This window comes from Anabas testudineus, chromosome 1 (genome assembly GCF_900324465.2).
Source record: "Anabas testudineus chromosome 1, fAnaTes1.2, whole genome shotgun sequence".
Classification (NCBI taxonomy): domain Eukaryota; kingdom Metazoa; phylum Chordata; class Actinopteri; order Anabantiformes; family Anabantidae; genus Anabas; species Anabas testudineus.
Window position 1 is genome coordinate 13587898 of NC_046610.1, and position 21352 is coordinate 13609249.

At 39.4% G+C, this 21352-nt stretch overlaps 3 protein-coding genes across 3 annotated transcripts; 1 reads left to right on the forward strand and 2 right to left on the reverse strand.

Annotated features, from left to right (window-relative positions):
* Positions 1 to 30: 30 nt before the first annotated feature.
* On the reverse strand, positions 31 to 8366 carry LOC113162037 (recombining binding protein suppressor of hairless-like). Its single transcript, XM_026359994.1, has 11 exons — positions 8331 to 8366; positions 7036 to 7080; positions 6781 to 6876; positions 6515 to 6680; positions 5920 to 6094; positions 5629 to 5766; positions 5290 to 5402; positions 4542 to 4682; positions 2956 to 3111; positions 2724 to 2827; positions 31 to 2638 (listed from the first exon to the last, which is right to left on the reverse strand). The coding sequence occupies exons 1-11, from the start codon at positions 8348 to 8350 to the stop codon at positions 2296 to 2298; spliced, it is 1497 nt and encodes a 498-aa protein (XP_026215779.1). The 5' UTR covers positions 8351 to 8366; the 3' UTR covers positions 31 to 2295.
* A 1801-nt stretch (positions 8367 to 10167) lies between these two features.
* Positions 10168 to 17270, reverse strand: hgsnat (heparan-alpha-glucosaminide N-acetyltransferase). The gene is given in 19 exon segments (XM_026359133.1): positions 10168 to 10498; positions 10704 to 10816; positions 11517 to 11587; positions 11765 to 11842; positions 11967 to 12053; positions 12254 to 12380; positions 12520 to 12641; positions 12939 to 13054; positions 13217 to 13377; positions 13721 to 13751; positions 13901 to 13977; positions 14333 to 14436; positions 14546 to 14615; positions 14853 to 14922; positions 15057 to 15175; positions 15564 to 15700; positions 15816 to 15931; positions 16809 to 16941; positions 16943 to 17270. Coding segments are annotated over 19 exon segments (1962 nt in total). The 5' UTR covers positions 16991 to 17270; the 3' UTR covers positions 10168 to 10316.
* A 1587-nt stretch (positions 17271 to 18857) lies between these two features.
* Positions 18858 to 21302, forward strand: LOC113161520 (dynactin subunit 6). Its single transcript, XM_026359135.1, has 7 exons — positions 18858 to 18945; positions 19135 to 19199; positions 19363 to 19468; positions 19605 to 19690; positions 19811 to 19858; positions 19970 to 20112; positions 21021 to 21302. Exons 1-7 carry the CDS (start codon positions 18917 to 18919, stop codon positions 21111 to 21113), a joined length of 570 nt encoding a protein of 189 aa, XP_026214920.1. The 5' UTR covers positions 18858 to 18916; the 3' UTR covers positions 21114 to 21302.
* The last annotated feature ends 50 nt before the right edge of the window (positions 21303 to 21352 follow it).

The following is a 21352-nucleotide window of genomic DNA, read 5'->3' on the forward strand; positions in this document are numbered from 1 at the left end:
ACGGCTACAAAAACATGAGCGACGCTCAGCTTCAACTGATTTAGACTCATGACCTTTTTATTTTATTTATTTTTACCTACATGGCAGACTGATTGAAGGAATAATGAAGCACACGGAAACGATGGAGGGAGCAGTGAGAAACAGAAGGCAGGGAATGAGGGAGAAGACATACAGTCCATTAAGACAGGAACAATGAGAATGCTCTTAAAGCTGCCGGTGTGGTGACATCACGATGCTGTTTGAGCATGTTGCCCACAGCTGACCTCATGACACCGCTGAGTCGTGCACCTGGTCTTGTTGACATTCAGTAGCACATGGGGACTTAAGGGGGAAAACATCAAAGCAGGACACAGCTGACAGTGCACTAATAAGGCACAACAGAGTCCATGTTGCAGTGACCAGAAAGGAAAATCAATAATTTGAGATAAGTGGACGATATGGACAACACACAGACGTCTCATACCTCCACCACAACAGAACCGCGCTGGACTCAGAGTGCTGCTGAATGAAGGATTGACGGGCTGCTTGTGATGTGAATACTTACCGATGAAACCAGAAATCTAAGCAATATATTAAGTGATTCACCACACTGTTATGGAAAACAGCTAATCAGCAATAACTTAACACAGAATACTGCCTTTACTTACCACACAGCACTTTCAGATCAATCTTGAAACATGATGTACAGTATGATTTAAAAAAAACAAAAAAAAAAAAACAAGATGAAAGTCAGTATAGTTTGAGTTATTTTAAGAAAGACATACTGTGGATAGTTGTTTTTAAGGCAACAAAAACACAATGACATAACGGCACTTCTGATTAGCTTAGCAAGTCAGTTCCATTTTTAGGTTCAACCTACTGAACAACGTAGGTAATGAGTTAGAACAAACTAGGAATTCAAATCTGTACAAATAATCATCTCGTTTGACAAAACTTCAACAAGGCTCCAACCCAACGTGAGCTACCACTGGGATCTAGAGGGAAGAGCTTCTTCCAAAAGGATAAAACTCAGAGGAACATAAGATTAGATTAGAATACCAGATTCTTACAATTAAAAAAAAAAAAAAAAACACCACTGTCTGCATCATCATGGTAAGAGAGGAACCAGTTAGGCTTAAAGAGCTCCAAAAATATTTGTCACTGTCTCCCATAATACAACATACTGAATACATATTGTATTATCAGACATATACACTCACTGGCTACTTCATTAGGTCTACCTGTACAAGCTAATGTAATCCACTACAGCAGCTCTGCCACAAATTCTACTTTCTAGCTGCTATGATCTGTGTAATCAACATTTGCAAAGGTAGAACTGATAGCAGATCTGCTGTACTGGATTACTTTAGATTGTACAGGTGGTGTAGAACTGTCTTTTTAAATTAGTATTAAGAGACGTCTAAACCACTAGGCCAGTGTCTGCATGTGGGCATACGTTCATTCTCTAAAGTGCCTCCTTTAAGAACACAGCCTGATCTTTTCCTCCATTGTGTACAGTATGTAGGACTGCTTTCAGTTCTGTAATGATATATGTAAGTGTGCATTTGGGTATCTAGTTCCAAAACACACCAGTGAAGATTAAATTGAGGTGAGAACAAAAGCAGAGAAGCTGCTGTCACTGACACAGATAAAACCATATATAAACCACAACTAGCCCATTAAGGCACAACTCAAAACAAAGCCAAAAACATGAACAACTCTATTTGGTAATAAAAATGAACTTACTATTCAGTATTATACAAAAAGATTCAAAATGTACCTCAGCAAAAGCTTATAAAATATAATATGAATAAAATAATATAATAATATTCCTTGGTCCATAAAAACTATGTTACTCTTACAACAAAGTGTTTCTCTTGCACACAAGAGATAAATCAACAAGCTTTTCTGTAGAAAACATGACCTTGATAGTAAGAAAGCAGAGTAAAAAGCTTTCTAATCCACAGGTGTACATATACAAAATGGTTCTTTTACAAAGCAGGTTGTTGTGAGAGTTAGAAGGCGGATTAATCATCTTAAGGGAAGATCTTGGAGGTTGAGGCCTTCAGATTGGAGCTTGTGACATGTCCAAATCTATCCACAAGGGGGAGCTAAGGAGCTGGGTCAGCTATTCCAAGTACTTCTCTTGTCTTTTTTCAGCTCTCTCTATGAAATCTCTTGATGAAGAGTTTTTTTCTGTTTGTGAGATTCTGTGCAATTCTTCACAGGTCCATGGAAAGTACATGCACACAGTTTCTCATTTAGTCATTCAATAGCAGAAATACAAAATAAAACACGTGCAGAAAATGAGGCTTGCTAAGACAGCACCGACATGGTCGACACTCCCGACGACATGCCTGAGTCACTACTGCTGTAAGGCCCCTGGCCATCCCCAAGGCCACCAAGTGAAGATGATGGTGAAGATGAAGATGCTGGTGATGACGAAGAGGTGCTATGCGATCGCAGGATGGCCCCAGCAGCACTGCAGTGAGGCCGTGGCCCTGGTTCAGGGGTGTAGGTGAAGGTGAGAGAGGTGGAGTAGATGATTCCATCACTGCGGACCAATGTGACAGGCACCTGCACCGGCTGTCTCACCCATCGCCATCCTTCCCTGAAGGCAGAAATGTCCGGCACCACACACAGGACGCTCTCCCCACATCTTAGAGGGAAGATTCGAGAGACATGGTTTGAGTATTTTCACTGATTGCACACCAATGTGCATACACACAAGTGTAAACACTAACCTGTACATAGTGTCAGCCTCCACATCACCAAACCACACTCTGAGGCTAGGGGTGAAGTTTTGTCCCGTCAGCTCCAACATTGCCACATCTCCTCCTCCGTTTAACTTGACATAGACCGACAAAAAAGGTTTTGTGTCTTTAAAATCTCCCTACAAACTGAGTAACCAGAATGCCACTTTTAGTGATAAAAGCATAAGAAACATATTTCCATCAAAGAGGGCTGTGCGCATACCTGCAGACTTTCCACCACAGGGACAGGTGTGACCGGATTGGGGACGGGGCCCATTCCCTCATAAAAGGTATACTCTGCCTTGTCAGTGCTTATTATAGTCCATGAAGCTCCATCATTAATAATCTCTTTGTTAGCCTCTTTGGTGCATGATGTCGCCTGAAAAAACAAAACAAAAATAAATAAAACAACAAGAAATAAAAACCATTTCTCATTATCATCTTTGCCAGGGACAAAACAAAGGTGTCAGGTATGAGCTTGTCATTGGCAGGGACAAAGATTACACTCTTCCCTTGCACTGGAATGCTCATTAAAACTAATGTCTAGACCTCTAGTATGTGCATTATTCCACAACATCTGCTGTAGGCAAGCACATAGGTTAATGATCTGTTGTGTACAATATCCCAGGTGGACACTTTTTGAAAACGCCACTGACAGAATTATCAGACAGGCAACAAATTAGCATACTAACATACTAGTTTCTACATTTCTAGTGCTGCAAAATACAGCACAACAAACTTTTCAAGCACCTCTGAAACATTATAACTAAGCAGTTAACTTCATGCCCTGCAGAGATGTGAGAAAATTGTAAAAACCTATTTTTAATTTTAGCTGATATATTATAAACCATTTTCACATAAATTACAGATAAGATCAGGAGAATCGGGTCCAGAAAATGTGTGGACTCTCGCTTCATCAGAGTCCGCTGCATTCCCCATCAAACTCAAGTAAGGGCTCGCGGTGGGGTGTATGGGAGCATATGGGAGAAATGACATGACATGATGATAATAATAATAACATCATTACATTTTCTCAGTAGATAGATTAATAACTAGCTTGGATCAACATGAAATCCTCTCATGATGGAACAGTTGCACCACTGCACAAAGTCAGGTTGAGGTCTAGACTCTGTGGTGGTCAATTCATGTGTGAAAATGATGTGTCATGCTCCCTGAACCACTCTTTCACAATTTGAGCCAGATGAATCCTGACATTGTCATCTTGGAAAATACCCGTAACATCAGGAAAGAAAATATCCATTGATTAATAACCTGGTCATTCAGTATATTCAGGTAGTCACCTGACCTCATTCTTTGGATACATAACATTGCTGAACCTAGACCTGACCAACTGCAGCAACCCCAGATCATGAGGAATAACTGTACCCTCCACTCTTCTTATTATGATGTGCTCATCACTCTGGAACAGGGTAAATCTCGATTCATCAGACCACATGCCCTTCTTACATTGAAACAGTGCAATTAGTCCTTAGATGTTTTCTTTGTTTGATTCATGTCAACGATTTTACCCTTTCTGAAATAGATTAACATATTTTCCATGACCACAGTTTGTGTCTTCTGACATGGTTGTTTAAAAAATGAGAAGCTACTCACTGCATTGGTTAGAGTTAAATAACTTGTTGGCAGCTGAAAAAAAATAATCCATGCAGTAATTATTCAGTTACCCATTTGCTCAGTTAAACCCAGGTGATGACTTTTCTTTTGGATGAGCAGTGTATATAAAAAGAACAGGAATGAAAACAACAACTCAAAAACCACTTATATCTGTTTGTGTATGTGAGTGCCCACCTGGAACTGGATGATTCTCTCCTGTGAGAGACATAGATACATCTTGTCTGTATCTTTCAGGTAAAAGGCACACTTATGGAGTTGTGACACTGGGTCATCTGCATCTAATAACGCGGCTTGCTTGTCCACTTTGCGAATGATCTAAGGAAAAGAGGCACACAAACCCCATTACAGTTTCACATATTGAATGTGCACGTACATATGTGGACAAATTTGTTGGTACCCTTCCACTAAAAAGAGCCTAAAATAACCTAAAATGAATTTTTGAAAAAATTGATTTCAAAAATTATAAAACAAAATAACTTTAAAAACAAATAAAACAAATGAAAATCTGTAAAGCTGTGAAGGACAAAAACTATGTGCTCACTAGAAAACATAGAGCAGGTTTGGTTATGTTTTGAGGCTGCTTTGCTCTTTTCGTCAAAAGCTCTATTTTAGTTTCTGGTTATCCAACAGAACATAGACCCACAACACAGCTTAAAGCACGAAGAAGAAAGACTTGAAACATGCAAAGCACCCTTCAAACCTCAGACTGCTGGAGAAGTTTCCTCAGGAGCTTTTTCTTAAGTAAACTATTCTTTTTTTCTTGTAATATTATATTGTATTATTTTTAATAGTAACGTATTACAGTTTAGGTTATTAGAGAAAATCTGTAATTTCTTCTGTTTTTATGGAAGGATACTAACAAATTTCAACCACTTAACACTGTTCACTTTCTTATAAATATATGACATAAACACATACATACCAATCTTGGCAGTGCCATGCCAGTAACAGAACAGACCAACTTGACTGTCTGGCCATAGTGGATGTAGCCATCTCTCACAGCAAACTCCTCCCCTTCAGACTCTTCATCATCCACTGAAAAAAAAGACAGAACATAATTACAATTTCTACAACTTCTGAGTACACTTGGTAAATATACATAATCAAGGAGCACAAAAAAAAACATAGCAATACCATTACAATGTGTGTAGTCAGATCTAAGTAGGTAATCTGTAATTTATCAATAAAAGCAGAAATGCACACTGGATAAAATCAAAAGGTGGTAAAAAGAATTTAAAAGACATAACAAGGTGAGACTCACAGAGGTGGATGTAGAAAGCGCCCCATTGTTGGGAGCTGGCATGAAAGTTTCCCCCCTCTACATGAAGATACCTGGTACTAACTGTCTGGGAACGCAGACGGTTAAACAATGCCACTTTAGTCCCTGAGGCTATACACACTGTGGAGAGAGAAAGAACAATAGATAACAAAGTCAAATGAAAACCAAAATATAATTTAATCTTTTTACATTAAACTCAAATTCAAGTATGTGGTGAAACCATAAACGCATCTTTAGAGGTGGTGTTTATGACCGACACAAGGTGCAACTTACAATCTGCATTTTTCAGGGACTGTTTCTTTTTGGAGGGCTTAGAGATGACCTTGATCCTTTTGCTGAGAAAGACTCCTATGTTGGCACCGTTTCCATATAACATCTTCACTGACAGCATGAAGTGCTTCCTTTTATCAGAGTCACTGATAAACAACGTCTTTGCTGTGCAGAAGTGCTAACATGGAGGGGGAAAAAAAATGGTTAGCTGGTTAAGAGTGAGTTTTAATTTGTCTTCATTTCACTTCCCTCTTATCGCCTTCTGAAAACGAGTTCATTAATCACATTTGTGCCATAAGCAAAAGAAATGGGGAAATGCAAGAATATCAGTTACAGTGTGAGCACCGTTAGTATGGTTCTGTAGTGGCAAACAGGGGATAGGCTCAAACTACAAACAACAAAGCACCTTCCCATTTCATTATGTGGTTACTTTTCATGATGTATCAGTAGTGAAACAGAGCAAAAACCAAGCAAATTAGTATTGCTGCATAATAAGCAAAGACTAACTGAAGTAATAGTTTTTCTACAGTTTACATTCGCTAACATCATCATCAGTAAAAATAGATATAGCATTGTGGTATTAGGAATGCCCACACACCTTTCCGTCCATATTGAGTTGCTGCATCTCCTGCTCACTGTTGCCTATGCCAATAAATGCACATGGCTGGGCCTCCTGCTCTGTACAACCCTCCTTTTCCATTTTCTCTAACTTCTTCTGCCAGCCGCTGCCCATCAGATACACACATGGTGGAGGGCAGAAAAATCTAAATGACACAAGAAAAAAAAGTTCTCATCAATCTACTTTGAAAAATAGGTATTACATAATCACAAACTTGAAAATAGCTTTTAGAATCCCATACAAACCTTTTTTCATTTCCATATGACTTTTGAGCAACTTTTGCATGTAGTATGAGCACGGTCTGATCGTCTTTGTCCTTCAAGTAATTTCTCATAGCCTCCCTGAAATGGACAAACACATCTTAATATTCTGACAGAAGAAATTGCTCCAGCATCGACTTCAATCAGGTTTTTTTTTTTTTTTTATCCCCTTTGCTTTCAGCACTGATTGAAATGTTCTGACTTTCTTGAAACTGAACAGCTGCTTAAGTTTCTTTTTACCTTGTCAAACGCTGAGGCTGAGGCTGAGGCCGCTCACCAAACTTCCTGCAAAACAAAAACATCAGGGCCCAAGGTGTTTACACGTGGTTTCAGTGCTGGTAACGTAGCAAAGACGAAAACAATGAGCTTGACTGAAGGTGGGAGGAGAAACAGTGGCAAAGTGCACAGTGTCACATCTGTAACGCATGTGTACTTGCTACTACAATATATTATTGAAAAAGCAAATAGATAAACAGCAGACTCAGAGGCGGCTTTACCTTGGGAATTTCTACTTGGCACCCAGCTGCTGTCCAATATACACGGGGCTTGTAATTTATAAGGTACACCATGATAAAACTGCAGTCTAATGCAGCACTCCTGTAATAAATCCTGCAAGGTGATAATGTCCAGTTTGTGTTCAAACTTTTAGAGAGGTGTTGACTCAACTGTATGAGTATTTTGGAGGATGTACTGCTGCTGAACTGTGGTCTACTGAAAACTATCTTGACCTTGTCTCACTTTTAAGAATGGGGTGGACAAAATAACAGGACCACCTGTCAGTATAACAGTTCAAATCACTAGCATGACAAAGTTCACCTTCCAAAATGACAATACAGGCGACTGAAAAATATTTAAGCAAAAACAAAGCATGGCAACTTTATGGTGGTTTACGGTGAATTGATTTATCACAGAACTTTTTGCACTGGGTTGCATTAATTTAAGAATGATGTAAGTTAGTTAGTAAACCAACAACTGAGTGTAGGACAAGGTGATAACGCAAATAATAAGTTTAAAAGAGGAAATGTGCAAAACCTTCGTGCACTGATGTTGCTCAATTTGAGCTACTTTTTGATGAGTGAAAAAATAAAATCTGGCAACACAATAAGCTGCTAATAACATGAACCTCAACAGCTCATGACAACAATGTAACAATGCTGCAGTGGAAGAGTTTCCAAATGTTTCACATCGCTGCTGCAAGTTCAAGCACAAGATACAGAAGATGTAAAAGATGCAGTGAAGGCAAAAAGGCGAAACTGTGGACTGACAAACGTTTCCAAAGAACTTCGAAAGTGCGTTAATATCGTACGACAGTTCCAACAAATGGCAGAGAAAGCAGACGATCCTGCGACGAGGTACTTTTTTTTTTCACCATTGAGCCGACAGCAGGACACAAAGTAGCAGCGTGAGGGGTCAGTTTCCTGAGGTGTCACTCACACAACAGCGCGAAGTGGCGACAGTTTAAGACGAGGAGGAGGGGGGGGAAACAAAAAACAAAACTTTTTTAGTAACAGTGCGTTTTGAATTTCAACACTTACCCCGTAACGACGGGCGCCATCTTCCGAATAACTCGCTCCCCCGAATAAAAAAAAAAAAAAAAAAAAAGTCCAACAATCGCGAGATCCCTCCCACTGCCCCCCCCCCCCCTCACTGCCCCCCCCCCCACCAGACTGGACGGGAAACGGGGAGCTCGAGGGGGGAGGGGCAGACGCCAAACAACAGGCGTGGGAAACTTATGAAGCCGCGCGAGAACAGCAAAAGTCCCACAATACACACGCATTGAAGAGGAGCTACAGTATCGCGAGAACAAGAAGCTCTCACAACTTGCCTTTTTTTTTTTTTTTTTTTTTTTTGCAAAGCAACCAGACTGCAACTTCGATTCCCACGCCTTGTTGAGCAATAAAGCAAACTGCACCTCTCTGCTCTACAGAGATGCAAAGCTTGAACGTATGTATAACCTGCATAGGAACGCTGGAAATACATATACAAATCCTTCACATGCTCCTAGAGTTTTAACTGTATGCACCCTGCTCTCACTCTTAGAGTGATCTGAAATAAACACGTTAATATTATTACAATAACAATCACCAAACTCAAACAGCCAGAATATTTTAGAATGGTTTATTAAATGTATTTAAATGGCGAGTTAAAAAATATGTTTTTCATTATTTAAAAAAAAAAAAAAAGAATGAAAAAGAATTAGATGTATAACATTTTTACAAAATACAAAAGTGTACTAGATGAACTAAAATGTTTACAGCATTTGGATATTCTGCAGATTGGATATATGATTCAGCAAAATCTGTTTATAAATGCAATATTCCAATTGTACAAGGGGCACATTTGCACAGTTTTGTGGGTGTAAGGGAACATTTTATGTCATGATCTTTCATACTTCAGAATTAAGCCACAGTACATGAGCAACAACAGTATACAAAGCTCACTTGTACCAGTGCTAACACAAAAAGAGGCACATGTAAAAAATAATAATAAAAAGTGCTGTTCTGTGACGATAAACATACATGCATGCCTCTGTATTAAAAAATATATAAAAACAATTAATGTCCAAGCCCTCCTTCACATCCCTGAAACACTTGGTAACATAAAGCATCATATGTCACACCACTGGACACTTGCTAAGAGAGGGAGCAAAGTGACAGAGAAAGAGAGGACTACCACTGGAAAACATCTTATCAGGCCCAGTAACAGACAGCAATAAATGTGACATATACACAGAAAACAGGAGTGAAGTATTGCAACTGTTTAACTGTCATATTTTAAAACCTCTAAATGCAGTTTGCCCTTGTTTGAATATCACTTTTCTCTGTGTAGTAGAAATAATGAAAGATTACAATGCTTTTTTGTAAGTGCACATTTGTCTCTTTCTGCTTGAGAAGTCAGTCTCACTGAAGAAAAAAACATTTTCAGAATAATGCAGCAGTACTTAAGATGGCACTAGAGATTCTTCCAAGATGAAATCGACGACGGCTGGTTAACACACCAGTGTAACACTGTGTCAACTAATATGTTGGGAAATCTAAAACCAGGGTCTTCAACACACAAACAGTAGAATAACAATGCCGGCTTTTATAGTTCTCATTGACAAGTTGTTCCTGAGTCATTTATGATAGCAGGGGTCACCTGCTTCATGTCTACATTTATGTTCCTGTAAAGTAATAACTACACATAAAACACAAAAAGAGACACTGTGTAGAAGAACAAACCCAACATGTTCAGAGAGAGAGAGAGAGAGAGAGAGAGAGAGAGAGAGAGAGAGAGAGAGAGAGAGAGAGAGAGAGAGAGAGAGAGAGAGAGAGAGAGAGAGAGAGAGAGAGAGAGAGAGAGAGAGAGAGAGAGAGAGAGAGAGAGAGAGAGAGAGAGAGAGAGAGAGAGAGAGAAACCCCCACAATTGTGACAATAAATCTATTTCCTGTTTCCCACTTTCTCTGTGTTTTCAGATTATAACTCCAGCAATTCAGATGTAAACAATGTGCTCTGTAATTGTTGTTATTGTGATTAGGCTTCTAAATTTTCCAGAAAATCTTCTTTCTGTAGAGCACGTAGGAGATGAAGACCCAACAGGAAGTAGCCACAAGGTTCTGGGTGAGGTGCTCAGCATGGGATTGATTGTTGGCCATGCGCCAACGGAAGGGGAAGTATTCCTCAAACACTTCATGGCCCACGTACACAAGGATGGAGTTCATACCTGGAATCACCCAGGTGAGAAAGTAGAGAAATTCAGAAATTATTCACAATTGGTATTTTGGTCCATTCATTTCTCTTTTCACCCCAAAAGGCAGATCACCAGTTAAGTAGTTTTGTAGACCTATTGATGTTACATGTTATAATACATTTTTTAATTCTAAAATTGTCCATTAATCCAATCCCTTGTGTCTGATAGTAGAGCTCACCAGGGTAGTAGAAAGGTGCTCCAGACCACCACTTCCTCACATCCACTGTGTAGTAAACCAACACTAGCAGCACAAAGGCAAAACAGGCCAGTGTTGTCACATAGGACAAAGACCTACAAACCACACAGACAGAAACAAGGTTGTTAAAGGTTTGGAGAGTTATCAATTGTGTGGACATTTTCTAGCTGCTGTAGCAAGTAACAGCTCCATGTCTGTGATTTACAGCCCATTATATTGGCTTGTGCTAAAGGTTGACAACTAGCTGTTTTCAGACATGCACTGGAAACCTGAACCTCTAGCCATTAACCAGGTGAACTGAATGTGAGAATGCATGACTTTACCCTTCAAGCCCCCCTAGTACAGCTAAGTCTAGCTAATGTCAGAATGTGACATCAGGCGCTACACTGGTACCCCCACCAAATTTAGGGAGGTGGCTGCTCAGAAACACAAATGTGCTAAACTGAGACTGTGTGTTTTTAAATGTTGGGGAAAGAATGGACTACAAAATGTATTATCCATCAAGCTGGAAATTTGTCATTGGCCCGCAAAAAATTAAGTTGGCTCCATACAGCTAACCAAAGAATAGCTATAAAGTGATTTAGGCCACTGTGAAGTGCAAAACAAAGATCTTTGAGAACTGAAGTCATAAGATATGGTAGCATGACGATAAAAGAAGCCAGGAATGTCTCTGAACTTTTTAAAACTCTGTACGTGTTGCAGCAACTTCCCCAAACATTCAGTCAACAGCTGCACTATAAAAAAAGCAACTGCTGAGCAAACATTGTTGTGAAAGTGCATAAAGGGAAACTTTACCACAGATTCTTGTTGACAGGAATGAAACCTTGGTCTCTGGAACACTTGGTCAGAACTGCTGATAGGACTCCCTGTGTGTTACAGAGATTTCATTAGCTAGAAGTAAACAGTGTGACCGAGATACTATTTTGCAATGCAATAGGTCATCTCTATACTTAGAAGTAACAATACACTGATATTCTTGTGGGGACACACTTCCAAAGAACATGATGTGATTCAAAATCTGTTATTTTAATTAATGTGCTTACCAAAATGAGACCCCATATGAGAAACCTTGATATAATACTTGTGTGGACATCTCTGTAGTGTAAGATTATTTTTCCTGCCTGTGGAGGTTAAACCAATAAAACCAGTAATTGATTACCTTTAGTAAGTATTTTATTTGACATCAGGAATCTGAATAAAAGCAAGAGTCAAAAATACACATACATACAAATAGACATTACAAACCTGTAACCCAAGATAGGCCATGAGGACTGAGCTGATGCTGCCAAGAACACCTTCTGGATCATATGGCATGTCAGTTGCATAAATCACCTTAGTGAAAAGTGGAGACAAAAGGGGATTCTAATAAATATACTTTAGCTCTGACACAGTGTACTTTTGCAAAACCCTAGGTGTGTAGGGCTCTATGAGAGAAATCTCATAATACGCAACATCTAAGTTCAACATTTACATCCTGAATTATAAAAATGAATGCGTCTGTTTTTGGTACAGTTGTTTTGCTGGTCACTAACCCGTGACGAGGGAGTCTGGTAGATGTGGTTTTCTCCCAGCAGCCACCGGTCAATAAAGCCAGCTGCTCCGCCGGTGCAGTTAGCATACAGGCCCATGTCCCCGATCCCACCTGGTCCTAAGTAGCCTCTGCGCCAAAGAGTGGTCAGTGTTGTTAATTTAGAATAAAAGGTACCAAGAACAGTAATAAAAATGTTTAATAGAAATACATAACAAATATTATTATTTCACATTATAGTATATAAAAAAAAAACATTGCCTGACTCACGTTGGGCAGTTTGGTACAGGGAGCAGGAAAGTCAGGCATAGCCAGATGATTTCTAAGAGAAGCACACATAGCCAAGCAGGCCAGTAGAGCAAGATGTCAAGTCCAGGGGACCACCACGCATCCTGAGAAAAATAAATAAATAAATAAATAAATAAATAAATAAAATTTTAATTCTCCCACAAAATACATTTAGCATAAGCACATCAAAATTAACGTATGATTTTATATAAACACAGTAAATATTTGATTCAGCCCTTGTATCATCTATCCATCCAGCAGTTCTTAACTGCTTGGAGTTAGAGGATAGGAATGGTGAATATATGTATACAGGGTGCCAGTCTATAACAGACTGGGCTCTTTTATCAGTTGAATACTCAACAGAGAGTTCAGGAATGAGTGAAACTGAGCTGTTGGCTGACCCTTGTAAGGATGTCAAGGTGACTTCTTGCCACCAATAGATCCAGGCAGGCTACTACCAAGTATGACCAGGCCAGGCGCTGCAACACACCTGGGATCCGCAGGTTAGCCCAAGACACTGCAATGTGGATGTACATGGAGTGTGAGCACATGGTCAAGTGGAACAAAGAACACAAACCCCAAATTTCAAACAATATTAAATAATGTGACCCAAACATGTAAACACTTTACAATATGATTATCATTATGGTTGGCAACAATAAAATGTGTTTATACTGACAAGGTCCCTGGCAATAGTTTGGGTTGATGATGAAGACACCAATGATGAAGAGCTGGAGGCTCCTCCACACAACTTTTCTCAACAGCGATGAGCGTGTTGATCCTGCACGCAGAGAGGCATTGATTGACAGGGCTGTAGATGTTCCCATTATAAACACAAACCTGGAGGAGGAGGGAAACATAAAGCACAAAAAATGAGACAAAAAGAGCAGTGAAGCAAAAATTAGATAAGGCTCGTTCAAAATAAAGGGACTGGTTTTACACATAGTGACTTAACGTTTTGCTGAAAGCACAAGGGAACTGATAAGGTTTATTTTTTTGTTTGGTCTATTCAATTTAGTTTTGAGAGACACTCTGATCAGTCAAATCAAACAAAGAAGACAATTCAGGTTTTACTGTCTTTTTAACATTTTGGGCAGAATGCAAAAATTCTGGTAACAAATCCTGCAAAAATCTTATGTCATAGATAAAGATATAGTTGGAGGAAAACTGGAATTGTGCTTACCAAGGGAAGACTAGATCAGCAACAGTAAGGCCTTCAAAGAGACAGGAGGAAAAGACACATATTAAAATCAAATACAATAACAAAGCTGACACCAACACAGGCTGCAAAGCTCTGTACATAATGACTAAATTAAATAAGTCACATAAATAAATTAAGCTCAAAGTAGAACTGGGGACTCACCATTCCAGCTTTCATGTTTAAAGAACCAGTATCGACCCGCTCCATAGTTCACAAACACCATAATGACCAAGGAGATACTGACAAGAAATGGAAAAAGAATAAACATTAAAAACTTCAGGTAGAACATTATACAAGACAAGCAAAGTTAGACAGACATATACATTATGTTTTAAATTATGCCAAAGATAAAATATGAAAATACAGCTAATTTAAAGAAAATGCCTTAAAACCACTTCAAGTCCTTCGATACATGTTAACATTAGCACTAGGGGTTCATGAATCAATGACAGTTCCACTTTTAGCTGCCAATATGTCACATTGCAGCTGGAAATATGATAAAGGTATTAGGACACATCAGGCCAAGACTATAGTTCAGGTAATACATTTATTTCAGCAAGCTGAGCTGTGAGGCTCAGATAGATAGAGGCCTACCCTCTGAATGTGTCTAGAGACCGTAGCCTCTTGCTAGGGTTGTTTGGGGGAGGAAGGATGTTGTCAGTAATTGGTGCTACTGTTCTGCCAGGGGAGCCCAGTTCCTGGAAAGTAAATGTAATCATCATTCTATTTGGAAGCATACACACTTCTGCAAAGAGTAACACACACTGGATAATGCTGGTGATAGTCTAAGTCTAATATAACACTCACAGAGTTGATGAGCCTCTCTGTCTCCATGGAGCCGCTAATACGGAAGAGGATGCCCCTCACTACACTAAGACTGAACAAGAAATAATAAACCAGTTTAGAAGTAATTCTATAATATGCACCCGCTCACATGTCACAGCTGGGAAAACAACCAAGTAGTAGTAGCACTACGTCTTTAGCAGGGATCTTAGCATTTTCACGAGAATAATTCGTATGTAGACTTGGTTTTGTATGAAACCCTTCAAAGTTTTACTTACAATTTTTCTGAATATGCAGAGACAAACAAAACAATAAAAAAAAAAAAGTTTACCCTAATATTATTCTTCCAATGGCAGACACCAAGGCCAGTCCAGCAAAGATAAGGAAAGCTACCAGGATTGCTGTGAAAAGTGTGGGAGATTAATCAGATGTAGTGCAAAAGCCTTACAACTGGATAGTGGTGAATATGAGATCCAAACACTTAACACACGACACATCTCCTTATAGAGTTATAGTGTTTATGCGGGAGACTCACGTATGTAGCTGTTAGCAGGGTCTGCATCAGTCACTAAGGTGCAGTTGACCAGTGAACGGTCATTCAGATTTTTCACCCATAGAGAGTAGTTTCCATGCTCCCCAAAGTGGAATGGAAGTCTGGGAATCAAAGATAACATGCTTACAGGGAAACAAAACAGATACCCAGGTATATCTAAAGTATTTGCACATATTTATTTAAATTTGTTATTAAAACAGTATGTCATTCAACAATGTTTTTGTTACAAGATTGCTAGGTTGACCCAGCATAGTGACATTAACAAAATGTGCAAAAAAATTGACTGATTGATGAATTTATATACAATATGTACTGTTACATTGAAATTTGCATCTCATCTTTATGAAAAATGTGTTTCCTTTATAAACTATTTAATTAGTCAATGAATATTCTTTTTAAGATGTTCTGCAGCATCTGAACTGTGACGGCCCATAACGTTACACTAATTCATACATTTGTGATTAGTCCAGCTGTACTTCTTTATCTTACGTGCAAAGCTCCTGGGTGGCAGGTGTTCTGTTTAGCTGTAGTGTGATTTCATGTTGTGTGCTCACAATGAAGTCCACTGAGCTGGGCTGGCCAAGACTCGGTGCTGCTGGGGCCACCCCTAGCTGCTGATACAAACACTGGAACCCAAGTATGCAATGGTTAAAATCAAGTCATTGTAATCTTTCTTAACAAAATAGATGATATATTAGTAGGATTGATTTTTTGACAACAGAACATCTGGGGTGAGCCTACCTGGTAGCAGTGCTCTGACACCCAGGACACCACCACCTCAGTGTCCAGCTCATTTTTGACTGTCAGAAATGCCTCATCCATCTTCAGGCGTCTGTGCTTATGATGAGGGAAGCCAGCTGGAGTGAGAAATAGAAGTACAGGGTGTGCAGGTAAGTAGAAATGCATGAGAAAATGCACTTTCTGTACAAAAACAAGATACAGAAAAGATACAACAGCCTACAAACGTTTCTGTAGCTGACCACACCCTGTGAGGCCACTGTTCACTAAACAGAAGTTATCAACAATACTTCAATCATCTCATGTGTGCATATGCACTAGTTATTATATGAACCAAGGGCATACGTGTATTGTAAAGGTTGGAGGTAATCACGCCGTGATGGCTTTGATTTTTAATGCTTTTGAAGAGGCTACAGCCGTTCAGCATCGTGTAACTTACCTCAAACCTATAGATCAATAATATCGTTACGAACGACAAAGGTTTTCCATATCGACGCGTGTGGTAGTTTGATGGTGGCTAAAGAGAAAAAGCTGCCCAGTCTGTAGCGTTAGCCCCTCTATCTCCAGCCAGAGAGCTAACGTCGCTGCCTTTTAGTTCAGAGCATGTGAGAGGGCTGAAGTTATGACTTCAGTCCCATGGTCACATGCTGAATTAATCCTTAAAATACAACCAGGAGGGAGGTTCAAACCAATGGGGCTCATTCATGTAGTGTCAGCTGTTTCTAGCCGACTGGTGCTATCCAATAGTTAGCCTTAGGCTAACAGACTTTATAGCTTATCTTAGTTAATAGGTTACGTTAAATATTTAAAAAGCACATGTGTCGTGGTGAAGTTTATTCCGTTGACAACACTTATATATACTGGACCCTTTTATTGTCCCACTGGGTGTATTAAATTGCTGGACATTAGGTTAGCAGCTAGGTCGCTAGCCTAACGTTAGCTTTGAAGCAATAGCCGGCTATGAGTCTTTACCTGTGGACGGTCATGGGTACTTACAGGTAACATTAGATACTTCAGCTGTCAGTGGCACCACGAAAACACCTACAACCAAAACAACAGCAGCAAAGGAAAACGTATGAAACTGTTCCGGTTGTGTCATTACGTTCTGCCTAGTCTCTTTCAGCCCCGACCACCGAAGATGTGTCTCCACAGTTTTTCTTGAGTTTCTTTTTTGCCATAATTTATTCCACTTCCGACTCTGCCTTGTTTTGACATGCTAGTGGAAGCGAGAAAGGACAAAGTCCATCATAGACGTCGGCGGTTCGCCACATTTGGATCAATGTTACTAACTGTAACAGAAACGGCAACTTGGTGAAATTGGTTTAAAGTTGGATATTTAACAAACATTCGGCTGAAACTTGTCCAGGACACAGATCCACCGATCTGTGTCTGGTGTTTGTTCTGCACCTACTCGGTATATGGTTATACAGAGTTAGGGACTGTCTGCAAATTGTCACTCTGTCTATGTTAATATAATATCTCATCAGCTTCCATGTCAAGTGACCAATAGGTTCAGAATCTGTTATGAAATGTGCAGCTACATGTCCCGCAGAGGGAACACTCCTTTATAGTCAATATTAGTACTTGGTATATTTATGAATAATAGTTTTATGAAAATACGACTATATTTGTGTAACATCCATGTCATGTGACATAATTTCTAAAAATCTGTTCAGAAATCTGCAGCTACATACATACCAGTAACTGCACTCTGGAGATGTACAGCTCCAATGCCGAGGAGGCCTGCAGAGGAGAAAGAGAGAGGGAGACAGAGAGAATGAAGCACAACTACAGGAGAGAGGAAAGTTAAAGAGAGGAGAGAAGAGAGGAGGAGCTCAGTGTATCAGTAGAGTTTCTCCAGCATCTGTAGCAGGATAAGAGAGTTGGTCCAGAGTCACCTGAGCCATCTCTAACTATAAGTTATAAGTTTTAAGTCTAGTCTTAAATGTAGAGAGGGTGTCTCCCTCCTGAACCTGAACTGGGAGCTGGTTCCACAGGAGAGGAGCTTGATAGCTAAAGGCTCTGCCTCCCATTCTACATTTGGAAACTCTAGGAACCATAAGATGACCTGCAGTCTGAGAACAAAGTGTTCTGCTTGGAAAATATGGAACTACCAGGTCTTTAGGATCTGATGAAGCTTAATTATTAAGTGCTTTATATGTGAGGAGAAGTGTTTTAAACTCTACGCTACTCCATGATCTCTCTTGCTATTTCCAGTCAGAACTCTGGCTGCAGTATTTTGGATTAATTAGAGGCTAATGGTCATAAATATGTTTATGACCATTACCTAAGGTTTAAATCACACTTCCCCCTCAAAATAAAATAAAATAAAATAAAATAAAAACAATTGTTACAATTACTATAGAAATCCCAACTTTGGTCTACTGCCCATATATCTGTGCAGGCAACTATAACTTCTACTACTACAGGTGATCATGTTATATTAATCTACAAATGCCAATACATGTATTCGTAAATATGCAAAGTACCAACATTGACTATAAAGGAGTGTTCCCTCTGCGGGATATGCAGCTGCACATTTCATGACAGATGCTGAACCTACTGGTCACATATCACGGATGTTATTGAGATAATATATTAACATGGACAGAATGACAATTTGCAGACAGCCCCTAACTCAGTATAACCATGTGCTGTTGAATATCCAACTTCAAACCACTCTTGAGTGGACGATGAGTCCTGACTATCTTTCCGGGCAGTGTATAATCCGCTACTAAATAAAAGCTGTCGTAACCGAACCCCAGCTAGTTGGATAGCTTACTTAACGTTAACAAGCTAGGCTAGGTTAAGTCATGCATGGGGCTACACTATCCGTTGCTATGGCAACGACTCTATTTTCTGTACATTAGTTAGTTTACACCTGTGTTTAAAAATGTCTTCATTTAAACAGACTTTCTACAGACATTTTCCCAATGAGCTGAAACTTTGCCAGTTATCATCTTTCACCCAATAATCGCCATACCAGAGCGGACACACGGACGCCATCTTTTTTCATTACGCTGGTGACGTATACTCATAGCTAGGCTTCTAAATCGATGATCGAGTGAATCAGCGGCGCCTCCCATCAGACATCGTCTATCACAATGGCAGATAAACAAAATGCCCAGAAAAGGTAATCTAAATATCAATATACATATTACATGCAACCCCTTAGTTATAGGTTGATAATATAAAAATAAACATGACTATATGGTCACAATGAAGTAACCACGTAGCTATTTTAAACAGTTTAGCCAAGTGGACAGCTAGCAGCGTTAGCTAACCATATCACACTTTTCTCGTTGTTTGTTTTCTTTGACAGTGTCAAAATAGCGGCTGGAGCCGTAGTTTGCGTTGAAAGTGAAATCAGAGGAGATGTCACCATAGGTACGATGTTTGCTTTTTGGTTATTGGTCATTAAACACTACACAACTGAAACATAATGCAGCTCTTAATCTCGGATCAGAGCCACAGCGACTTTAGCGTATTTACTTAGTGTAACTGTTCGTGTGATCCAACCGAACCTTTGTGTATTCCCTGTGTTGTTCAGGTCCCAGGACAGTGGTCCACCCGAAAGCTCGTATCATTGCAGAGGCAGGACCCATCGTGATTGGAGAAGGCAATTTGATCGAGGAGCAAGCTCTGATTATTAATAGGTAGCAATGTACGATTTGACTCTCTGTGCTTTAATGTTTTAGGCGTGAACCACTGGTAAAATCGTCTTTGCACACACAGACTGTCTCTGGTTGTAACCATCATCATAATAATAATGATTTCAATTGTTTCATACAGTTACCCAGAAAACATCACACCGGATTCTGAGGTGGAACCAAAGACGATGACAATTGGCATCAACAATGTGTTTGAAGTTGGCTGTGGTATCCTTTTGACTAGTCTGACCAATTAATTTATTCAAGTCAATTTATTTCATATTATTACTAAGTTATGAATGAATAAATGCCTGTAAGTCCACTTTTCCCCTAACTAACAACTATCAGCATCACGAGCCCTGAAAATTGGAGACAACAATGTGATCGAATCCAAAGGTAGGACGATTGTCCTCGTCTGTCAGTGTGTTTATGCACCAATGTGCACAAACCCACCCATTGCATTTAGAAGAATACAGCTGATCAAATATTCTCTGTGTTGTTCTCCAGCGGATGTTGGTAGGAATGTGATCCTCACGAGTGGGTGTATCATTGGAGCCTTCTGTCAGGTCAACACGTGTGAGGTCATACCTGAGAACACCGTTATCTACGGCTCTGGATGTATGAGGCGGGTTCAAACAGAGAGACCACAGGTACGGATACACACATTAATGCATACACACATTGGGCTTATAAATAAAGCATTGAAGTGTAGATGTTACTATTGGCAGTGTTTTTCATTTAAATTGTAACTTGGTGGTAATTGGAGAGTGTACTGCTACGCTTTAGTGAATTACATAGTAATTGTACATGTTTTATTGCATCCTCCTCCTCTGGGATTTACATTTAGAGGCAATTTGCATTTGATAGTTCTGGGGTGTGAATGTGTTACTAGTGGCCTCGTTATCACATTAGTCAAACAAATTAAAATGTACATGAACATTTATTTCTTTGGCTGATTTCCAACAGGCCGGTCAGAGGTGTGGTTTAGTCAACCTTGATTTAAATGAAGGTTTTTCTAAGAACTGATTGAGATCATTTTAAACTGTATGTAATATCTTTTAAAAAGGTGTGTTACAGCCGTACTGCTGCCAAATACGCCACTTGCAGATTTTCAACATTGGACATAAAAAACTGTGCAACTAGCATGGATAGATACAGCAGTTCACAAAGTTGTACAGAGATGCAAAGATGTTCTTGTCTGTACATGTCGTAGTCACCGTCATTGCAATCAGTACAGCCAAACATCACTTCCTGTGTGTCTTTTCTGTGCAATAGTTACAAAACAAAAAAAAAAAAAAAAAACGTTTTCTGAATGAGAGGTCAGTACCACATCCTCCCTTAAATCAGCTGGACGGACAGACACTGGAGAGGCTTACAGTTTTACAGCAGGTGAAAAGTTCAGTCTGCTGTCAACTCCGTGCAAAGCCAAAGTTACACACACAGGGACATTTTTCCCATTCAACCTGGATATAAACAGGAAGTCAGATTGCTGAATGCATCGTGAAAAACACCACCTCTGTGTATTTTACTTAATACGTCTGCTTTGTTCTCTTCACAGCCCCAGACTCTTCAGCTTGACTTTCTGATGAAGATTTTGCCGAACTACCACCATTTAAAGAAAACCATTAAAGCAGGGCATACCGCTAGCTAAAACGCATATTTAAATATGAAACGCTTACGAAGGCATGAATGTATATAATTCTATAATATGTACTCAGCTTCAGCAGTACTTTTTCTCAGTGATTTATTTTCTACTCTAACCACAACAGATAATTAAGCATTTCATCTTTATCTCGCTGTGCTGATGTACTGTTTTCTATTATTAAATAACTTGAAGAAATGTTGATTGTGTGCTCCCCGTACTAATGTATGACCACAGTAGTTTTAAAT